The 22,148-nt window shown below is 35.5% G+C and overlaps 3 protein-coding genes across 3 annotated transcripts; all 3 read left to right on the top strand.

Moving 5' to 3' along the window:
• The first annotated feature begins 11,887 nt into the window (after positions 1 to 11,887).
• LOC133193061 (uncharacterized) lies at positions 11,888 to 16,502 on the top strand. Its single transcript, XM_061329048.1, has 2 exons — positions 11,888 to 12,220; positions 15,615 to 16,502. Exons 1-2 carry the CDS (start codon positions 11,888 to 11,890, stop codon positions 16,500 to 16,502), a joined length of 1,221 nt encoding a protein of 406 aa, XP_061185032.1.
• A 1,796-nt stretch (positions 16,503 to 18,298) lies between these two features.
• On the top strand, positions 18,299 to 19,657 carry LOC133193225 (uncharacterized). Its single transcript, XM_061329187.1, has one exon. The coding sequence runs from the start codon at positions 18,299 to 18,301 to the stop codon at positions 19,655 to 19,657; it is 1,359 nt and encodes a 452-aa protein (XP_061185171.1).
• Positions 19,658 to 20,174: 517 nt separating this feature from the next.
• LOC133193224 (baculoviral IAP repeat-containing protein 7-B-like) lies at positions 20,175 to 20,717 on the top strand. Its single transcript, XM_061329186.1, has one exon. The coding sequence runs from the start codon at positions 20,175 to 20,177 to the stop codon at positions 20,715 to 20,717; it is 543 nt and encodes a 180-aa protein (XP_061185170.1).
• Positions 20,718 to 22,148: the final 1,431 nt, after the last annotated feature.

The following is a 22,148-nucleotide window of genomic DNA, read 5'->3' as shown; positions in this document are numbered from 1 at the left end:
GAAGTTGATTTATTTTTTCGATTACCTGTAGCACAAAATGGCTAAATATTTAAGGGCAAGTTTGTAAAAATGCTGTAAAAGCATGTTTTGAATTGAAGAAAAAACGTAGGTGTGCTATAGTCCGTTCCTAAACAAGCTATGTGTATTCAGAGATTGCCCAGTGATCTGTGAGAACCTTGTGTCTTTTTTTTAACACCAAGAGACTTAAATTTAATTCTATCAATATCATACAACATGCACACAAGCTCTGCCGAATTTCTTCTACATATGTATAAGTGTTTACATTTGTTTACATTTTGCACTTCTAATATTGTCAGTTATATATACAAATTATGCTGTTTTCAATAGAACCTAATGATAAGAAAATGTTTGCTACTTCTCTTATTTATCACAGAATTTATGATCAGATGATGCCATGCAGTTCTCACATACACTCAACAAAATAAGTTAAGGGCCAACTAGAGAAATTTATTTTATGCAAGATATTTTGTAAATCTAGTGGAAACAAATGATACATTAAATGTTAAACAACAATAAATTTCCAATAATGAACAACTGAACAACATGCAGTTGGAAAAGCAAGGAGAATATCCATCAACACAAGATTTCAAAAGGAAAACCAAGCAGGACTTTGTGGGTTTTGATAAGCATGAACAGTCCAAACTTTTTTTTAATATCTTGTGTGACCACCTCTAGCCCTTCTCACTTCCCTGTATCGATTTGGAAAACTGTTAATTAAATTCCGGAAGTTATCCTGGGGAATCCTTGACCATTCCTCAACAAGAGCAATCTAAAGTTCACTGAGCGTGTTAGACTGGTTTTGCCTTTCTAAAATTTGTTTCTAGAGCATGTCGCATGTATGCTCTATTGGATTAAGATCAGGCGATTTTGCTGGCCAATCCATTCTCTCGATTGTTTCCTCTTCCAAATAATGGTTGACCACTCTCGCACGATGGGGCCTGGCATTGTCATCCATCAAAATGAAATTTTTACCGATGGCGCCAGCGTAAGGTCTTGCAATAGGTGCAAGGATCTCATCCCTGTAACGGAAACCGGTAAGAGACCCATTCCTTATGGCATAGAGGTTAGTGGAACCGTCGTAACTTATACCTGCCCAAACAATGACTGACCCACAACCAAACCGGTCATGTTCAGCAACGCAACAGTCTCTGAATCGCTCGTTTTTCTTCCTCCACACACGCCTACGGCCATCATTGAAATCTAGACAAAATCTGGATTCATCAGTCCATAACACTCCTTGGATATGATGATGGTCCCAGTTGATATGGTCTTGAGCAAACTGGAGGCGACGGTTGCGATGTTTCACGGTCAAAGGTGGGCGCATTGCAGGTCTTCTGGCACGTAATCTCGCATCATGAAGTCTGTTTCGTAAGGTTTGTGCGGAGATCCGTATACCTGTTGCTACTGTCAGCTCTCTGTTGAGTGCAACTGCTGATGACATTCGATTTCTCTTGGCAAGTAGTGCTATTTGTCTATCTTGTCTGACAGTTGTACTTTTTGGGCGACCACTTTTACGTCTCTGTATAACGCTATTAGTCTGTTATTATCGTTTCAACAAACGTCCGATTACAGAATGGCTGACACCCAGTTGCGCACCAACTTGACGTTGTGAACATCCAGCTTCTAGCATTCCAATGGCCCTTGCGGCTTCCTCTACTGTCAGATGTCTTCTTTGAGGCATAATAACTAATTAAAGGTCAAAAGGCAACTAATATTGACCAAATAATTGATTGCTGTTCCTTTTGAAGTTTGCCAGTGGGATTACAAGACAACCAATATCACAGGAATGTGAATAATGCCAAACTTTCAATAACCGAAAATCCCGAGAAAAGAGCAAAATTCAAGAGTGTGTTTGAATAACAATTCTTGAACAGGTATGGAAACCTAGATAAGGCAAAAAATACAACATAATTTAGTTATAGTTTTTAAAAGTTTAAAAAAAATTAAGTGGCCCTTAACTTTTTTGTTGAGTATATATCAAACTTTACAGACATGAATATTAATTTAATACACCCAAACTTTACATATGCAGTTTATGATATCCTGGAACATTTCTCGCATGTTTACCACTTTCAACTTATGAATACAATGTACTTTAAGTTAGTTGATTTTTTTTCTTATAAAAACATTGTCCATCCAAAACTAACTAATGAAAAAGTATAAATATTATACAGTAACATTGCAGGCATCAGTCTGTAATATTGAAATAATTTAAGACCTCTATCAATGTAAACATAATTTATATTGTCAATTTATTTTTATACTACTGTTAATATTAGTAACTATTTTTTTGCTTCGTCTATTTCAGGTTCAAGTACGTGTTGAACAGCCATCCCCATAAAGCGGTATGAAAACACACACACACACACACACTTAACAATATAAAGTCATGAAGAAATAAAAAAAAAATCATTAAATTTAGAAAATCTATATTATGTAGCATAAAAATGTGACATCATTTCAGGGCTAAGAATAATGATTTACTTTCACTGGTCACTAAAGGGCTATCACCTTAAATGTTTTTCTGGTCAGCTCTGAGTACTTCAACTGTCCCACAGGGCCAGTAGATTTTAAAAAGACTGGCCCAAAACCATAAAAAATAATAGTGATATATTTTTTGTTTATATTGTGATACTTAGTAGTTTAACTTAACAAAACAAGAAAAGACAGAACTTTGCCTGGCAAGATTAGTTACTAGCCCAACTATAAATGAATTTTGTAACATGTATACATAATAAACAATGACCCAATGGACACATGCCCTCACAATGTACTAGCCTAAATTAAAAATTCATTGGCCCCAGTCCAGTGGGCCATTAATTATTTCGAGCCCTTCATTGTAAATTTGTAACTTACTATAATTCAATAAGTTGGCTTTTGCAACAATCTGTGCTTTTTTGTATTTTTTTTAATGATATGTCCATCCGCACCAGTGATGATCCCACACAAATTACACACACAAGAAAAATAATTTTATTTCATTAAAAAAATTAAATGGGTTTTACAGATTTATCTTTTTTGATTTTTTAAGAAAGGCATGTTGGTTGAATTTGAAAATGAACTTCCATGTGCATGGTGTTGTAATGCACATAAATCATAAATGAGAATTTCATTCTAAAAAATATCAAATCTAAAAATAAATAAATCTAATCAAACTATTATTTGAAATGTATGTTTCTTGCAGGATATTCTGAAGACATGTACAGTGATGACGTGAAAGTTCAAGATTTGCCTATTGTGAGCATTGTAAGGATAATTTTATAACATATTATATGTAACATTATTACATGTATTTAGTTATTATGCCTGATTGGAAGAAACAAAGAAAGGATATTTTAATTTTGCTCAGTTGCACCAATATCTGTTATACATGTGTATCTATGTAAAAAAAAATCCTGTGGATAATTTGCCAGACAGAGAGATAGAGAGAGGGGGGGGGTAATTGAAAATTATGCATCCGTTCCTTTTTTTTGCTTTGTTCAAACGATTTATTCACATTCTGGTTTTTTTTTTCTTTTTCAGCAGATACCTTGGTAATACAGAATGGGTAAAAAAAAAAGCACATAGGTTAATCGCATCATGCTGCATTGCAGTGAGTTTATATTCAGAGAAATTTATCATTAAATGAGATTTAAAAAAAAAATAAAAATTAAACAGTAAAACACACTTGGCTGTATGTTTATGCAGACAATTTTTTTGAACTGCAAATTATACCAATACATGATTCAGCATATTCTGCACACTTAAAATGATTTACATATTTGTTTGATTTGCAAGTAGTGCAATTCTATTTGTCAGTATTGTTCATTCATGCAATTCTCTTTGTGATCTAAATGCGAATACATGCATATATATTTATTTATACTAATTAAGTTAAGAGGATTGTATTAATTTATTATTCATATTTGTATTTCAGCTGTAACAGAACAATTTATCTGATGCAAGCATCAACTATGAGAATAGGAAAGGAGGTTAGGTCCAAAGAGAAGGTATGTTTATAAGTGGTGATGATATATTATTGATGTAAATAGATTATAGCAATTAAATAGAAAAAACAATTGTAATTTTGCCAGTCAGAAAAAAACAAAATGAAAAATTTTTTAGCTCAACTGAGTCAAAGGCTCAAGGCATAGGGACTTGAGACAATCTTAGCAAAATCGGGTATATAGTATAAAAGGGCTCCCCTATTATACTATAGCTATATACCCGATTTTGCTAAGATTGTCTCAAGTCCCTGTGGCTCAAGGTACATGTAGCTTTTCTGATCAAAATTTGTCCGTTGTCTGTCGTTGTTGTCATTGTAAACTTTTCACATTTTCATCTTCTTCTCAAGAACCACTGGGCCAATTTTCAAACAAACTTGGCACAGATTATCCTTGGGTAAAGGGGATTCAAGTTTGTTCAAATGAAGGGCCACACCCTCTTTCAAGGGGAGATATCTAAGAAATAGTGAAAAATGGCTGTATTTAAAAATCTTCTTCTCAAGAACCGGAGGGCTAGAAAAAAAAAAATAAATTTAAGTGAAAGTTTCTTGACAAAATGTAGATTCAAGTTTGTTCAAATTCCCAGGGGTAGGGAGGGGCCATAATAGCCAGTCAAAAATTTACATAGAAATATATAGGAAAAATTATTAAAAATCATCTTCTCATGAATAGTAAAGCCATGATGGTGATATTTATATGGAAGCATTCTTAGGTAGTGTAGATTCAAGTTTGTTCAAATCATGACCCCTGGGAATAAGGTGGGGTCATAATGGCCAATAAAATTTTACATAGAAATATATAGAAAAATCTTTAAAAATCTTCTACTCAAGAACAGCAAAACCATGATTGGTATTTTTAATATTGAAGCATCCTCAGGTAGTGTAGATTCAGATTTGTTCAAATCATGACCCCTGGGGGTAGGGAGGGGCCATAATAGCCAATCAAAGTTTTACATAGAAATATATAGGAAAAATTCTTAAAAAATCATCTTCTCATGAACAGTAAAGCCATGATTGGTGATATTTATATGGAAGCATGCATTCTTAGGTAGTGTAGATTCAAATTTGTTTAAATCATGACCCCTGGGCAGAGCTCCAGATAAGGTGCGTATTTGCAGAAATATGCATTGAATTTTTTAAATACGCATTAGAAATTAAATCAGGGCGTACAATTACGCATTAAAAATCATAAATAAGCATTACACTACAAAGTACTGTATACGACGGATTGAATGGTGCAAGTACGATTTAATTAATTATGTGAAATGAGGTCAGCTCAGTGTTTCAATTTTTATCAAAAGGATTTTTTTTTGCTTTCCACATGCTCCTGTGCTATAAATAGCACCACGCGACTTTTAATGCAAACGGGTAGTAACTCTAAAACTATTACCTCGATCGATGCCAATTTAGCAAAACCTAATACTGTATATGTTTTTGATTAAAAAAAAAAAAAAAAACAAGTGGGACATTTTGAGAGGGGGAGGTGGGGATGAGAATCTAAAGATTAATTTTATCTGGCCAAAGGAAGGATATTTTTCTCAGTAAACTCTTGCTATGGTCGATATAGGCCTAATCTTAAATGGAGTTCTGTGTGCCTGTGGTAACTTTGCTTACCGTATTGTCTTTCTGATGAAAGAAACGAAATGTTTCTCGGTTATAGCTAAAAGCTGACAATTTTTTTTTAAAATTTCATTAACCTAATTGATTAATGCAGAAACTATCCGTTTTTTATATTCCTCTTTCAAAAACACTTATTTCGATAACAAGCTAAAAATTACATTAGATGTCAAAAGAGCAAAAGATTAACAAAATACTCATTGATTATTTTGCTGAAAAGCAAAATCTGCATTGATTTGAAAATCAGGAAGTAAATACACTTTGAGGTAAAAAATTATCCGGAGCTCTGCCTGGGAATAAGGAGGGGTCATAATGGCCAATCAAATTTTACATAGAAATATATTAATAGAAAATCTTTAAAAATCTTCTTTTCAAGAACAGCAAAGTCAGGATTGGTGATTATCATATGGAAGCATCATCAGGTAGTGTAGATTCAATTTTGTTTAAATCATGATCCCCGGAGATAAGGTGGGGCCACAATGGGGGATCAAAGTTTTACATAAGAAAATAGAGGAAAAAATCTTCTTAAGAACAGAAAAACTATGTTTAGTCATATTGACATGTAAGCACCCTCATACAGTATAGTGAAGATTCAAATTTGTTTAAATCATGATCCCTGGGGTAGGGAGGGGTCACAATGGGGGATCAAGTTTTTACAAAGTAGTATAGTGGAAAAAAATCTTTAAAAATCTTCTTCTCAAGAACAGCAAAGTTATATGCTATATGGATATTGAGGCATCCTCCAGTAGTATATAATTCAACCCCCCCCCCTTCCAAGTAAACTTTTCAATATTGAACTGATTTGTGCTTTTTCCTCGCCGTTGTGCTCAGGTGAACCCATGGGCCTCTTGTTAAAGTCTTAATTCTTGTCAAGAACAGACAGGTCATGATAAGTCATTATACTCATATCATCTTGCTAGCATCCTCTGAGATAGTGCAGAGCAGATTCAGATTTGTTCGAACCATATTCCCTGTGGGTAGTGTAGAGCCACAGTGGGGGATGAAAGTTCTGTTCTAAATATTTAGGGTAAAAGCCTTTTAAAAGTCAGGCCCACCATAAATCATATTATTATGCATGAATAAATTTATCTTAGTAAAGAATCCCATAATCCAGGGTTAAGGATGGGCCATAATAAGGGGTAAAATATTAATCTGGAAATAGTTAAGAAGGGGGGATCTTACGTAAATATTGGAAAATCCTTTTTTCATTTCATGGACCTTAGCTAAGAGGGGGCTAAAATAAGTTTTCATAATTTTATTTCCAATTTTAAGGAGACTTGAGTTTTTTGTTTTTTTTTTTTTGATCTTTTTCTCTTTCAATTCATCTTTAAACATGAAACTAGTTGCAACTTAAAATAGGTGGTTATAAATAATCAACAGAGCTCACAAACTCTATACATGTGGTTAAAGTATCTACAAATATCAGAGAAAGGAAAACAATATTTTAGGGCATAGAAAAGGGGCTTAACTCTTATCATTACAACACAGTTGAAAAATGTGTGTTGTTGAGAAACATTTGAATATAGTGCAGTATAATTAAGTACAGCTAAACTTCAGTATCTTAAAATCAAACAATTTCGACTACCTGGGGTATGTTGACATTCATCAGTATTACCTAAATAAATGATTTGCTAACACTTGGAAATGCATATGATTTATTTTTATTTAATTGGTTCATTTTGTACAAATCTTTTTCTCATGCATATTATTGATGAACATTATTAAACCTCTACTGATTTTTTCCCTGTATAACATTAGATCGTTAGATGTGACTATTTCCGTAGAAATCGTTAAGAATGGACTATGGACTAATCCCCATGTGTTAGTCAAGTGAGCTAATCCCTGCTTCGAAAGCTAATTCCCGGTTATACGTAATCCTTTAGGTTTTACTTTAACATTGGTATGATATGTGAATGGACTAATCCCCATGTGTAAGTTCAGTGAGCTAATCCCTGCTTTGAAATCACGTTATCTGAATCCTCTACATTTTACGTTTGTATCGGTATAATAAAACAGTTAAAAGTATACAATTGAGGGAGTTAGCAAAATTCCAGTTCCCCTCGACCAGGACTATTTCCCTCGGCTTCACCTCGGAAAGAAGTCCTGACCTTGGGGAACTGAAATCTCGCTAACTCCCTCAATGAAATACTTTAACTGTATAATAATAAATTGATTTTGCATCCATATATGGCATATACTGCTATTCCAATAACAGCATGTCATTTTGTTTGATAAAGCATGTTGTTTCCCATGTTGATCTCCATATTTTACATTAATTGGACATATAATTTCAATGATAAGAAATACTATTTTGCACATGACCAGAGAATCCGACAATGGTTTTCACTGACCATGTGCTGTTGCTTATTACAAATGCTGTCATTGTAAACAATGATTAGATGCGACTGCTCAGTATTATCAGTGTATTGCTGGATTCTCTATTTCATATGCAAAGTAGTATTCATTTCATTGAAATTTAACATCCAGTTAATGAGAAATATGGTTTTCAACATGTGAAACTTAAGCATGCTTGATCTAACAAAGGAGCACGCTGTTATTGATATGACACATGTAGTATGATTTTTATATACTCAGTTTAGGGTTCACTTTGGTATCTCGAACACTGAGTGATATCTTGATCACTATGGAGATGTCAAAGTCATTTTGAAGTCCCTTGAACCACATTTTTCTTCTTGTATCTTACCCTCAAGCTCTCAACCCCTTGAATATCTCAAAGTTTTTCATCGGTCCATTGAGTTCAAGATAAGGTTTGACTGTATTATATTGATTCAAATTAATGGATGATGCATTATAAATAAAGCAATCTTATATATTATTGCATTTATATTTTCCAAGCAATGTAACAAATGATTGCTGAATTCATGAGGATTGGAATGAATCTTTTCTATTCTTAATAACTGTCCAAACATCATTTGGGGACCCCTTCCTAAGAAAAGAAGAATTTGCCTATTCAGAGAGTCCATAGTTTACAAAATATTATGCAACATAAAACTTGTCTCTTCATATTTTATTTAATAATAAAACAGTAGTAGAATATGTTTTGAAAAAAGTAGGGGGCTATAACTAGCCCTCACTGGTACTGCATGTCTAATATACATGTATCACGTATTTTAATTACACATGTATTTTAAAACAGATTATCAGTAAAGAAATAAACACAATGTTAGTCTTTCAGTGGCTTTTATTTAGATTTATCATTTTAAAAAATGGAATTTGAATCTGTTTATATAGGAAGGAAAAAAACTAGAATTCAGTAGGTACATGTATTTAGTTTTGTTTATTATAAGTTGATTAACATTTAGGGAGCTTGTGAAGGATATCTAGAAATTTTTAAAAAAAAATTAATCTTCATAGTTAAACAATTTAATTTTTATCATAACATATGCTCTGTAATTAACAACTTCATTTGTTGTACAACATTCCATTGTCTATCTACCTATAGGAGTTCATTTCTTTTAAATAAAAATGAACACATGATGTTTGTTCACATTGCCATTTTTTTTATAGACGAGTCCTGAGTTATAAATTTTGTACATACCTGTATGTACATTTTTTGTTAAATGATTTAACTTTAACCAAATATTAACTGAATGTAATTTTGTAGGTAGATACCTTCCAGAAATATTTACGTCTACCAGATACATGTGAAATCAAATACTGTATGCTTGAAAATCAGGATATTTATCAAATGGAAATTAAGTTACACATTCATGTATAGTGAAATTAGATAGACTGTGTTGTTGTTATACTAACTCAACATAAACATTGATCGGATGTGATCCTGATTAATTAAATAAAGGATATGAAACCATAATAATTTTTTTCTTTTTTTTTTACAATTAATTACACTTTACAAATTTCAAACGATGTATCTAAATCGATAAAAGAAATTGACTATACCATTAAAAAATTCTTGAGTTGTCTCTCTTTGTGGAAATAATAATGCTCCCTTGGTTTCATGACCCTGAATATTGATAAGGTTGGGAGGTGTGATATTGATTTGATGTGTGGTGGGTAGGTCACGTGGAGGGGGCATATTGATTTGATGTGTGGTGGGTAGGTTACGTGGAGGGGGGGGGGGGGGCATTAGCAATATGATGTGGGTAGGCAGCATAATATGATTTAATACGTATTCTTTTCGACCAATGAAATTTCAAGACTTTTATCAGAGGCAAGACAAATGTCTATTTGCAGCCCCCTACTACACATGTAGAAAGTGGTGGCGTCTCAACTCGATTGAAAAAATCTCGAGGTAACGTAAAGCTAGGTTGCGGGTTTACTGCGGAAAAAATCATATCCTGAAAATTTGATATTTCTTAATATTAACAGCATATTATCTGTGATTTTTTTTTTCAAATTTGCCTACGTGGTTTTCATTCTATATTACTGTAATCGCGGCATAGTATTTGGTACTATTTTTTACGCTTTCCTACATAAATATATTGATAAATGGCGTTTTTGAACCAATTTTACGGAAAGAATTTCTTAGGTCGTATAATTTTTTAAAAACATAGGCGAATTTGTCAGGAATTTCAACATATCAAGATGAGGTAAAATTATAACTATTGAGATAAAAAAAAAATCAATATGTCTTCTCGTTAAATTTTTTTAACATATAATTGCAAATTTTACTGGGATGAAATAAAATTATTTTGAATTTGGTTTCTTCGCTTCAGAGACGGAAAAGGATATAGATGCGACATTACACACTAGAACTTTAGAAAGGTTTGATATAATCTCATATGAGATTCAAGGACAGTTTTTGCATCCGCACCGAAAATAGTCAGGTCTAGATTTTTGTTAATTCAGACGCGAGGAACGTTATGGGTCACGTCAGTGTAAAACTCTGTGTATTCTCTGCTTCTTACAATTTAAGGCGACATTTGATAGAAGAGAAATTTAAATCTAATAAAAATTATGGACATTGGTAAATTTTAATAAGTCCCTTAATCCAGAGTGGTTTGCCAGTAAGATAGCTACAGTACAGGCAACGCGGATCCCGTATTTCCCGCGCCCCGTCGCGGTATATACACAACGCGGGATTTGGCCAGGTGAGACAGGTAAACCGTGTTCCCTCCGCGGTCAACTGATCACCTACCTGTCCCCGCCGCGGTTAAATCATCGATCAAAAAGTATCGTAAACAAACGGGAGTTATCTCCCCGAACAGAAATTAGCGAAATTAGTTTATGTCAACTTCTCTGCATAACTTACGAATCTATATCAATTAATTTTTACTTATTTAAATGTGAAAGAAAAAAATGAAAAAAAGTAATTTGAAAATGATAATAAAGCAGAAATATAAAAAGCTGTCTTAATAATTTTTTAATATATATAAAATGAGGATCTCAGTGAAGATCGATAGTATATAATTCAAAAATGTGCTTTTATTATCTTCGTCATTTAAACTAGACAACAAAAACGTAATGGGCGCTTATAATTTTACTGTTTAAAATATGCGAACTACAATTAACTAAATTTATGAAATGCACATGCTAAAAGTCAGTGCGAGTTCGGTCAGCTTTTAGAAATCCACGAGAAAAAAAAACGAGGTAAATTTGACTTTAGTTAATAAACGAAAGCATACGTATATATTCTGCTTTCTGTGGATTCTGTTTCAGTTGCGATCATTTCCAGCGTATATGGATTAACAGACCAAGAGCAGAGAAAACCATGCCCATGAAGATTTACACTTGTTCTACTTGACCTTATTGCGAGCTCGCTAAACTCACCGAAATTCCACATATCAGCTGCTTTCCTCTTTCTTTCTTTTTTTTTTTTTCAATTTCAAATGAAAATCTACAGAGGTAAATTTGTATAGATTATTTCCTTCTATATAAATTTATCGTTCCCAATCAATAATACAATTTGAATAGAAGTATTAAAAAGTTTTCAATAAAATGTTTCAACAAACGGAGAAATAAATCCAAAAAAAAAAAAAAAAAATCATGATAGTGGATATTTGTTTGTTATCTGGAAACACCGACAGGCTTATCATCTATTATGATTAAATAAACACAGGTTACTTTAACAGCACACATAATTATTTTAATTGTTTTCCCTTAATTGATATCAAGCCCCATAGCCGATTGATCATACGACATAACAAAAGCGATGTACTCTTAATTATAACTTCAAGGAAATCCCTAGAACTAGCGTGGTGCTTGTGGGCCATTTTTTATTCAGTTTCATAAAAGTCGTTGCAGTGAAAGGATATATTTTTCTGCGATTTCACTAGTACATGTATAATGGCGAGGAGATCCGGTGTGCGTGAAGACAAACATTTTCTAGTCAAATATCTGTGTGATGACAATTTCCAAGTGAGGAGCCGTGCGTACTTCAAATGTGATAGTGACATTGTGATTTCTGTTGGTGAAGAGTATGACGTCCAGTGGGGTCGCCCTAAGGAAGTGGATCTAGCCGTAGTTCTTGGTACCGGGTCCGAACAGGAGCTTCGAGTGAGGATGAGAGAGATGGAAAGTTTGACAGAGCCATCATCTCCGAGCCCTCCTCCAAGCCCGCTATCGCCTTCTCCACCAGCATCTCCAGCACCAAAACGAAGGAAAATTCCAAAGACCCTTGTAAGTAAACCTTTGTTATTTTTAGTAGGAGAAGATAAGTTCAAACGTTAGATATGCGCGGTTCCGTGAATTCTTCGGGGGGGGGGGGGGGCACATGTATATCCGCGCATGACAGAAAATGACTGTAGTGTATTAATGTGTGTGATAAACGATGTGTATATAATTCTGACCATGTTTCTTTGGGCTACATACATGTATACATGTACATGTTAATTTGTTCAAATTGTCAATTACGCAGGATTTTACATATTGGTTCTATTATTATAGCCACAGGAACCGGGGACACGGGAGGGGGACATAAATTGAATACTATTATAATAGAAAACAAAGCTTCTGTATGTTAGTGCCTCCTCAGTAATACCGTCTGATAACCTTTTTTTGTCAAAGAATTTTTGGTAGTTTGGGTTGTTCATATGGACCTGTTGATAGAAATGGAATCAACCTGATCTCCTTCTGTACTTTCAATAATTTAATTATGATTGAATGATCTACATTTCTGAAAAAATTATACTTCTAAAAGACTTATGTTTATTAATTACCACTTGATCATCAATTCATGTATTGAATATTAAGTACTGAAAACACGGTAATACAAAGTGCCCAAGCCGTGTGCAGTGAACCCTGACTATTATCTTTGTTCGTTTATCAAGAGATTTCAATAACAAATGCACAATCATTTGAACCACGAAACAGGTATAAAACAAATACACACGTATTATTTGTAATGTTCCCTTATCATGTTCTTATTGCGATATCATATTTTTTTTGTTGTTCTTTTTTTATCTCATACCCTTAAATCCAAGAAGTTACAACTTTTTAATACAAAGATTAGAATGTTTTATTAAGATAAATTGTCAAAATATAATATAAATTATGTCAACAGTTAAAAATTCATCAAAGCTAGTTGTAAAATGCACAAAGTCTGAGGAATGTCTAGATAATAAAGTTCACAGTTCACATATGGCACTACACACAACTTCACAGAATTTACTCCTGAAGTAGACTGTTGGCTTTGGAACGAATGGCCTCATCTGACGTTAACTGGTTTTGGAAATGGGCGATACTCTTCCCCCGCGATCTCTCGTTGAACAGTTTTTTAGGCATATCACCAGTTGCAGTTCCTTTCATCAGTACGCACACCGGAACAACTTTGTACACATGGTCAATGTAGGTAGAAAACTTTTCTGGGGTCATTTCCGTCCTCCAGAATCGCATAACACACTCCTGCAAATCATGTTTTGTCCTCGGGGCTTCCCTAGCAACACATCTCTTTAATCGTTCCATACCATTTCAATGGGGTTGAGGTCAGGGCTCTCTGCAATAAAAAAAATTATTATCAGTAAAAAGATAAATTGTAATATTGATGAAAATTACAAAGAGAATCATAGATAAATAAGACAATTCAGTTATCATTTAATTTATCATTTAACTTAATGAATTCTGAAACATTGCTGAACGAAAATTTTAATAATGACGTCTTTAAGATTAAATAACAAAAATTAGATAAATACCTGCCGGCCATTCATCCCACCAATTGATCTGGTTATCATTCATAAACTTCCTGGAGATCTTGGATGTATGTTTGGGATCATTGTCTTGCTGGAATCTGTGAGGTTCAGTACCAAAGTTCGTCTGAATAAATGGCAAGAGAGTGTCCCGCAATATGTTCTCGATGTAAAATGTCGAATCCATTATGCCCTCAAAAAGTCTAATTTTAGAGGCCCCACGTTTACTTATCGCCGCCCAGACGTGGATCTTGAGTGGGTGTTTCGGCTTTGGTAGAACTGTAGCACAGGAATCTTTGAGTCGATAACTAGAGAGTTTGTTTTGGTGTAGCTGAATTGAACACTCATCTGAAAATATAACGTCGTCGAACTTGTCGTTCTCGGCAATCAAACGTTCACAGAATGCAACTCGTTTCACTTTGTTAGCGTCACGAACCATTTGTCCATATCTTGGTTTAGAATGAGTAAAACCACTTGCTGTTATGGCCCACTTTGTTGTACTCAGTCCAAAGCTTGCACCGTCTTCCCTCAGCATCCGATGGATTTCCGTGCTTGATACAGTACTGTCTTTCGATATGTATTCTTTTATCAGTTCTGTGTCCCTCAGACTAACGCTCGTCGATACCACTGGGGTGTCTGGTTCACGAATATCGCCAAATAATCCAATCTGATACTTGTGTATCCAGTAAGATACAGTGTCTCTGCTAACCGTGTGTCCCAAAGAACGCAGCTCTCTGTGTATTGCGGCAGTTGAGGAACCATTTCTGTGCATTTGGATAATGCGTAGTTTTACTTCGTGACGAATCCGCCCCATTTTCTTCTTCGTATACTGTAAGAATGGTGTAGTTGGGGTGTTGGTTTGCTGACAATCTTGAGCAAGTTACGCAATGTTACATGGGACGTACATCCGCCCCTGGTGTTACGCAATTTAGTTTTGGTTTATAGAGTTTTTTTATTTTGTTATCTTGATATCTTCCTAAAGTAATTTCCCCTTTTTATATAGATTTTTTTTTTTTAAATATCTATTTTAAGTTTCCCGAATTCTAATTTTATTGAGGAAAAAATTGTTTAGGTGTAGTGATTCCATGTACCAAGTGTACTGACTTTTAACCATCGCTGTCAAGTTATCAGGTAAGCCGTTTCGCTTGACCAAACACGAGGGGATACGGTAGAAAGGATCGCTTGGTATCGTTGATATACACAAAAGCGATGAAATTAACTAACACTGTGTAATAGGTACAGTGGTAAATCCAATCTTAAATTTACCTTCCAACTTTTTGACAACCAATTCACCCGTAACAGATTTTTTATCATAATGATTAAACACAACGTAGGAAGAAGTCGTTTTATTTAATCATAAGTGTTACTTGTATTTCATATTACTTCGATGCGTACATTCGCACTCGTGGAAATATATATATATATAAAAAATCCCGTCCCATTCGTGTATTCCCCCCTTTTTTAATACATGAGTTTAATTAGGAAGAACTTTACGGTTATAAACATAATGTTTACTATATTTAAAATAAACTTCATTTTACACATATACAAAATTAATTTACAAATAGTTCTTGCATGTATCTAATTTCAGCAATATAAAATCCTGTGAAACACATCCCCCTTCACTTGAACAGACTAAAGTCCAGACATAAAAATAAATAAATAAAATAAATTACACATAAATTCGAGTTTGGTGTAATACGTTGTATAATTTATCATGATTATCGATATTGTAAGATATTGAAAAGAATATTTTTTTTTAACAACTGTTAATAACACGTATTGCAAGCTATTCTTAGGAAATGTGAGAATCTTATGATTTAAAGTATGAATAGCAATATTTGTTTTTAATAAAAAATATTGAAGACTAAATTTTTATTCCATTTCAGGAGAAATCTGGAAAGCCTAGAGCAACCGTCATTGCTGATGGATCCCCACCTGATGTTTCCGTCACGGCGCAACCGACAGTTAGCAGCCACGATGCGCTTGCGACTCAGACAGAGCCAAAAGAAACGCCGACCACATCGACGGGCACGCCATCCACTCCAACAGAAAGCCTCCTACACCATCCAACTCCTGTGCGATTCCGAGCCTACAGGCAATCTACGGGGGAAGAGAGCGTGCACTCTGCCCTAATGTGCATGATGAAGAAGATGAGTGATATGCAACAGACAATAGACATTTTAAATAAAAAGGTTGACGCTTCCAATCGTCGAAGTGCGGCTTATGAGGCCACTCTGAAGACTCTCCTAGGGAACACCAACATTTTGATTGACATTGGCCGAAACTCCGAGCGTGAAAGACCACAGGAAACACCGACTGTGACAAGTGAACCAACCGGTGACGATAATCTACATGTCAGTGATATTCCAGAGGAATACAAGTTTGAAGACAGCGAACTCCGACAGATCGTGAGAGATTCCAGAAACGCTGGGAACTTTGCTGTTAACCTATCCAGGAGATTGTTGCCAGAGCTCTATGGAGAGGGGAATTTGCGTTTCCAGTATAACTGGTATGGCGGCGGAAAACACAACAAAAAGGAATTGGACCCCGTGAGGAAGACAGTTGTTCGGAAATATGTGTGTTTCTTTTATCCTGAGGTTGCCAGTGATGATGCGTGGAGAGAGCGTATTGTTTCCAGAGTTAACGAGTCACTTCGAAGGAACGACAAAAGATGCAAGAAGGTCAATGCTTTAAGTGACATTTCCGTCTGTGACATTTCCATCTCTCCCCTGGAGCCCACGTGTGACGACGCTGTATTTACTTTCACGGAATAGACTTTGTGCTCACCTTGGGATGAATTACTGACATTATATGAAACTTGTGTGATTTGGCATTGTTTCTTATGCTAGTTGTGTTTACAGTGGTCAACTTTTAAGTTGACAAGACTGTGTTATAATCTTTTGAATATAATGTTAAATATCTGCATGTTCAATTGTATGAGTTGTTCTGTAATTCATAAGAAAATAAACTGTATGTTTCTATTGCTTGTCTTCTTAGAAAATAAAAAAAAAAGACCCAAAAATTTGTGTTTTATAACTTATTGAAGATAGGACAAGTAAGAGATATATGAAGTGATTTTTAAGGTCAGAGGTTTTGAAATAAATACTGACCGTCTGTGTATATAAGAACAGGAAGTATTACATAACGCTCCAGGGTTTGCGCCTGAGTAACGGTACATGGTCAGTTGTGTGCGATCGACCGAGAAGTATACTCCATACTTTCAATTAACAAAGAGTTATTCTACAATTACTGGATAAAGAAAGGGGCATCTGAGAGAACTGTACATTTGAATTTTATGTGATAAATCTGAAAAACAAAATGGCAACATCTTCAATTTTTTTTGAAAAAAAAAACACGTCATTTTGCTATATGACTAAAGACATTTCTGAATTGAGATGCACGAATTCTAGTATAACATTTTATTCACTTAACGTGATCTTCAATACTGATATTAAAGCAGAGGAAAAATAGTCTAGAAAACGGACCGCACAAGCTGATCGAGGAAACTGCATTTTGATGCAATTTTTATTTTGAAACGATGACAAGTATCTAAGATTGAAATGAATTAGTTAAGAATTACAAGATAGAATTTTTTAAAATATAAAAACAGATGGATTAAAACTCTAAATGAGCTGACAACATATTTAATCCAAATTTCAGAGCAGATCGACGTACAATATTTAGCTTTTACATGATGCATACTTCTAGATAAACGTGTCATTACTTTAGGGAATTACGAATGTTATAGTTCGGATATCGGTAAATAATACTGGGGAAAAATTAGTGACTTAATATTTGAAATCAAAGAAAAAAATAATAGTAGTACAGCATTTATACATGTTCACAATATTATGCATATATTTGAAAAAAAATTCCGACCGTAAACTTATTTATTTTTTATAACCATTCACTCAACGTGATTATCGACAACCGTTTACAGGTAAAAACACTCAAACTGCAGAATAACGGTAGCTGACCCCGCCGCGGTGTAAACACGGTCGCAGGTAGTACCGCGATCAAAACCCGCGACGGTGTAACGCGGAAAGGATTAACACACCGCCGAGGGGACGCGGTCTAATACGGGATCCGCGTTGCCTGTACTGTACCCTAGTTATACTGGTATAACCTGGGTTGAAACAGTTTACGCTTTTTTATAAACCGCTTCGCGTAATCTGCCCCAACCCAGGTTATACCAGTATAACGTGGATAGCTATCAAAGTCATTCCTTATATGTTGCTTTTTACTACGGCAAGAAAATAAATTAAATTAATTCAGCAAAAAGAAACAAAATAGTTTTCAATGTCTTACTTTTTGGGACAACTCTTGTAGGTCAGACATACCGGGAGTTTGCTTTAAATTATTATATTGAATATATTATATATATATATATATATATATATATATATATATATATATATATATATATATATATATATATATATATATATTGAATATATTATATATATATGCTCAGTTTCGAGCCACTCTCAAGACCTTGGTCAATGTAGACCCCTTCCAGGAATCCATCACTTTTGCCAGTGCGGCCAATTTAGCTTACCGTCGAGGATTCATGCCCGAAGATACCATTGCCATCATTCCCAACATGGGGTATCAGCCTGCGCGTCAATATTCCGCCAAAGCCTGTCGTTGGCTAACCTGGATGAGTCACCAGAGCGGATCTCACATACGACATGCTAGAAACGGAGGAGAAGTCAAGATCGGAAGTTATACTGTAGACGGATACCAGGAAGCTACTCGCACCATCTACGAATTTTACGGATGCTATTGGCACGGATGCCCTACCTGCTATCCGAATTTACAGACCGAACCTCATCCTCACCGGACACAATTTACTTACCAGAAATTACACGAGGAAACTTTAAGGAGGAATACGGTCTTAGAGGAAATGGGGTATTCCGTACATAGTATCTGGGAACACGATTTCGATCAACAAGTACAAAGAGAGGTGACATTACAGAATTATGTACGAGACCTGGACATTCCAGATCCTTTGAACCCCCGAGAAGCTCTGTACGGAGGCCGAGCGAATTCTACACGCTTGTATTGTGAGGAGGGGGACATGAGATACGTGGACGTCTGTTCCTTATACCCTTACGTATTAAAACACAGACTTTTTCCCCTAGGCCATCCTGAGATCATAACAGACCAATTCCAGGACTTGAGAACTTATTTCGGTCTCATTCACTGTCGGGTCTTACCACCCCGAGGCCTTTATCATCCCGTTTTACCTTATCGCACGGGAGGTAAGTTATTATTTCCATTATGTCGAACTTGTGCGGAACGACAGGGCTCTACTTCTAAACATCGATGTCAACACACAGACCAGGAACGCAGTCTTACAGGTACTTGGGTGACTACAGAATTACATAAAGCCCTAGACATGGGATATACTTTAGAGCGGATTTACGAGGTTTGGCATTTTCCAGAAAGCAGTAAAGATTTATTCAGATCTTACATCGATACCTTCTTAAAGATCAAACAGGAAGCTTCTGGATTCCCACCTAATTGTCAGACGGAGGAACAGAAACTAGATTACATTCGTAAAGTAATAGAAAGAGAAGGTATTAGAATGGACCTGTTAAGTATAGAAAAAAATCCGGTGCGAAGAACGATAGCCAAACTCTTTTTAAATTGCTTGTGGGGAAAATTCGCTCAACGCCTGCTATTACCTAAAACCCGATACTTAACCGAAAAAGAGGAATTACAGCAACTCTTACAAGATTCGACCATTGACATCAAAGGGATAGAACTCTTAGAAAATAAAGAGCAGCTAGAATCGGACATGATGCTGGTGAATTATCAAGAGAAACAGGAATTTGTAGAAGAGTGTCCCTTCGGAAACGTGGTACTGGCCTGTTTCACTACCGCTCATGCCCGATTACACCTCTCAAGACTTTACAACCTTTAGGAAATCGGGTCCGTTATTTCGATACGGACAGTATCATATACCAACATAAGGAGGGACAATTTAATCCTACCCTTGGCAACAGTTTAGGAGAATGGACCGATGAATTAGACGGGGACCACATTATCAAATTCATGTAGGAGGCCCCAAAAATTATGCTTACCTCACCGCCAAGGGAAATTCCGTGTGTAAAGTCAAAGGATTGACTCTTAATTATCGGGCTTCCAATATCGTGTCACCAGAGACATTAGAAAAAATGCTCAAGAAAGAAATTGATGAAATCCAAGTCTCTTATCCTTACAAAATACAGAGGACTCGTCAACATGAAGTCAAGACAGTACCTTTAGAAAAACAATATAGAATTGTCTATGATAAGAGACAATTGATGGAAGATTATAACACTTTACCTTATGGTTATTAAAAACATACTGTATTTCAAAATGTGTTGTTATTTGATGAGGAAAACCCCAAAAATGATGGGTTATAAAAAGGGGGCAAAAAATATTTTAACACTTCAGTCATGGCTGTTCATTCTAGGGAGCCAGAGGGGCTTCCTGTTTACCCTAACTATGCTCTGCTCTTAAAGAGAGAAGCTACCTTTGAAGATGGATGGCCCGAGTCTTTAAAAGGATTATTACCCAACCTAGCCAAAGCCGGATTTTATTACAGGGGAGTGAGTGATAAGACCATCTGTTTTCATTGTGGTATGACTTTCACCAACTGGGAACCTAAAGACGATCCTTATGTAGAACATGCTTATTGGAACCCTAATTGTCCTTACATCAATACCTATAAAGGACGTGAGTGGGTGATGAATGTATTCATTAACCATTTACTCCGTTTGGGATACAAACCTTCACCTCATATCAAACCTCTACTAGACCAAACCTCTACAGAGATTCAGGCAACAGGAAAATGTCACATTTGTTTAGAGGGAGAATTACAAATTGCTTTACTCCCTTGTGGACACGTATGTTGCTGTTCATTATGTGCTCCCACCTTCCGGTATTGCCCCATCTGTCTAGCCGATGTGAAGAGAACTCAACGTATATTTCTGTGTTGACTATGAATAAAAAGGATTGAAACCATATTTTTCTCTTCATTTATCATCATGAAACCTGACGAGACACTCCCGTCTTTTCAATTGAAACACGAATTTACCATGGTGGTAGCAGGACCTTCTAAATCGGGGAAAACGGAATTTGTTAAAAAATTAGAGGAAAATTTACATTGGATTACCCCCATGCCACAAAAAATTGTCTGGTGTTATCGAGAATGGCAACCTGCTTATACTTCTTTAATAGATCAGGTCTCCTTCATTCGAAATATTCCAGAAGACGATGAGAAATTAGTGGCCAATTTAATTATTCCTCACTTACTCATTTTTGACGACATGATGGGAGGAAAAGCCATCGAATCGGTCGTGGATTGGTTTACCCGTAAAGCGCATCATCGGAATACCAGTGTGATTTACATCACTCAGAATTTATTTGACCGGGCACCACAGCATCGCACCATTAGTTTGAATGCTCATTATTTAGTGTTGTTTAAAAATCCCAGAGACAAATCTCAAATCAGTGTCTTGAGTCGACAGTTAGCCTTACCTCATTTGATGTCGGCCTATCAAGAAGCCACCAGTGTTCCTCACGGGTATCTCCTGGTTGACTTGAATCCACAGACCTCAGACGAATACAGATTGAGAAGTCGATTGTTTGAATTGTTAACTATACACATGCCACAAGAGTATAAATAAAAATGTACCAACATTAAACTTGTCATTTATCATTATACAGTCGTCATGGGTCGACCTCTCTCAGCCAAGAGTAATTAGTGAAAACGTTACGACGTTTACAGCGAGAGCGAGATCCTGACAAGCGAGCCCATTTAATCGAATTAGGGCGTAAAGCCTTATTGAATTGGTTTGCTATGGGAGCTCGAAATTTGATACGTGGGGTCTTACCTATCAATGAACAGACCCAAAAGTTTATTAATTATCATCGTCAAGATTTAAGTATCATAGCCGATAAGTCGGCGAGTGATCAAGACAGAAAAAATGCCATTTTAAAACGCGGAGGAGCCGGATTTCTAGGCGGAGTCATCATTCGTCATTTATTTAAATGGAATGCACCTAAGAAATGACGTGTTTGTCGTTTAAAAAGAGTGGTAGTGCGAGTCAATAATAAGAAACAAAGAGTGTTTCCAGATTGGATGGTCCGAGTAGGGGGAGCAGCTCAAAAGACCAGAAAGAAGAGAAAACCTTCTAAGAGAAAACCTCCTAAGAGAAAACCTCAAAAGAGAAAACCTGCTGCTGCTGCTCAAAGAAAAGCCCCTGGTGGTAGAAAGAAAAAAACTACTCCAAAAACTCCAGCTCAACGAAAAGCCATGCCTGAAAGTTTAAAAAACGAAATCAATCAGTATTATAAGGAACAAAGACAAAAAACTATTGGGGAGTTATTAAAAAAACAAGCTAAAATGAGAATGGATCGTCCTATGG

Source organism: Saccostrea echinata, unplaced genomic scaffold (genome assembly GCF_033153115.1).
Source record: "Saccostrea echinata isolate AGI-Se365-2 ecotype Australia unplaced genomic scaffold, CSIRO_AGI_Sech_v1 ptg000027l, whole genome shotgun sequence".
In the NCBI taxonomy this organism is placed as follows: Eukaryota; Metazoa; Mollusca; class Bivalvia; order Ostreida; family Ostreidae; genus Saccostrea; species Saccostrea echinata.
Note: the sequence above shows the minus strand (reverse complement) of the source record. Positions and strands in the feature narration are given on the sequence as shown.

Excerpts from the sequence above, each read along its gene's own strand:
- LOC133193061 (XM_061329048.1), top strand. The coding sequence starts at position 11,888 with ATGGCGAGGAGATCCGGTGTGCGTGAAGACAAACATTTTCTAGTCAAA. Across the intron at positions 12,221-15,614 it reads GGAAAATTCCAAAGACCCTT|GAGAAATCTGGAAAGCCTAG; the intron begins GTAAGTAAACCT and ends ATTCCATTTCAG.
- LOC133193225 (XM_061329187.1), top strand. The coding sequence starts at position 18,299 with ATGCCCGAAGATACCATTGCCATCATTCCCAACATGGGGTATCAGCCT.
- LOC133193224 (XM_061329186.1), top strand. The coding sequence starts at position 20,175 with ATGGCTGTTCATTCTAGGGAGCCAGAGGGGCTTCCTGTTTACCCTAAC.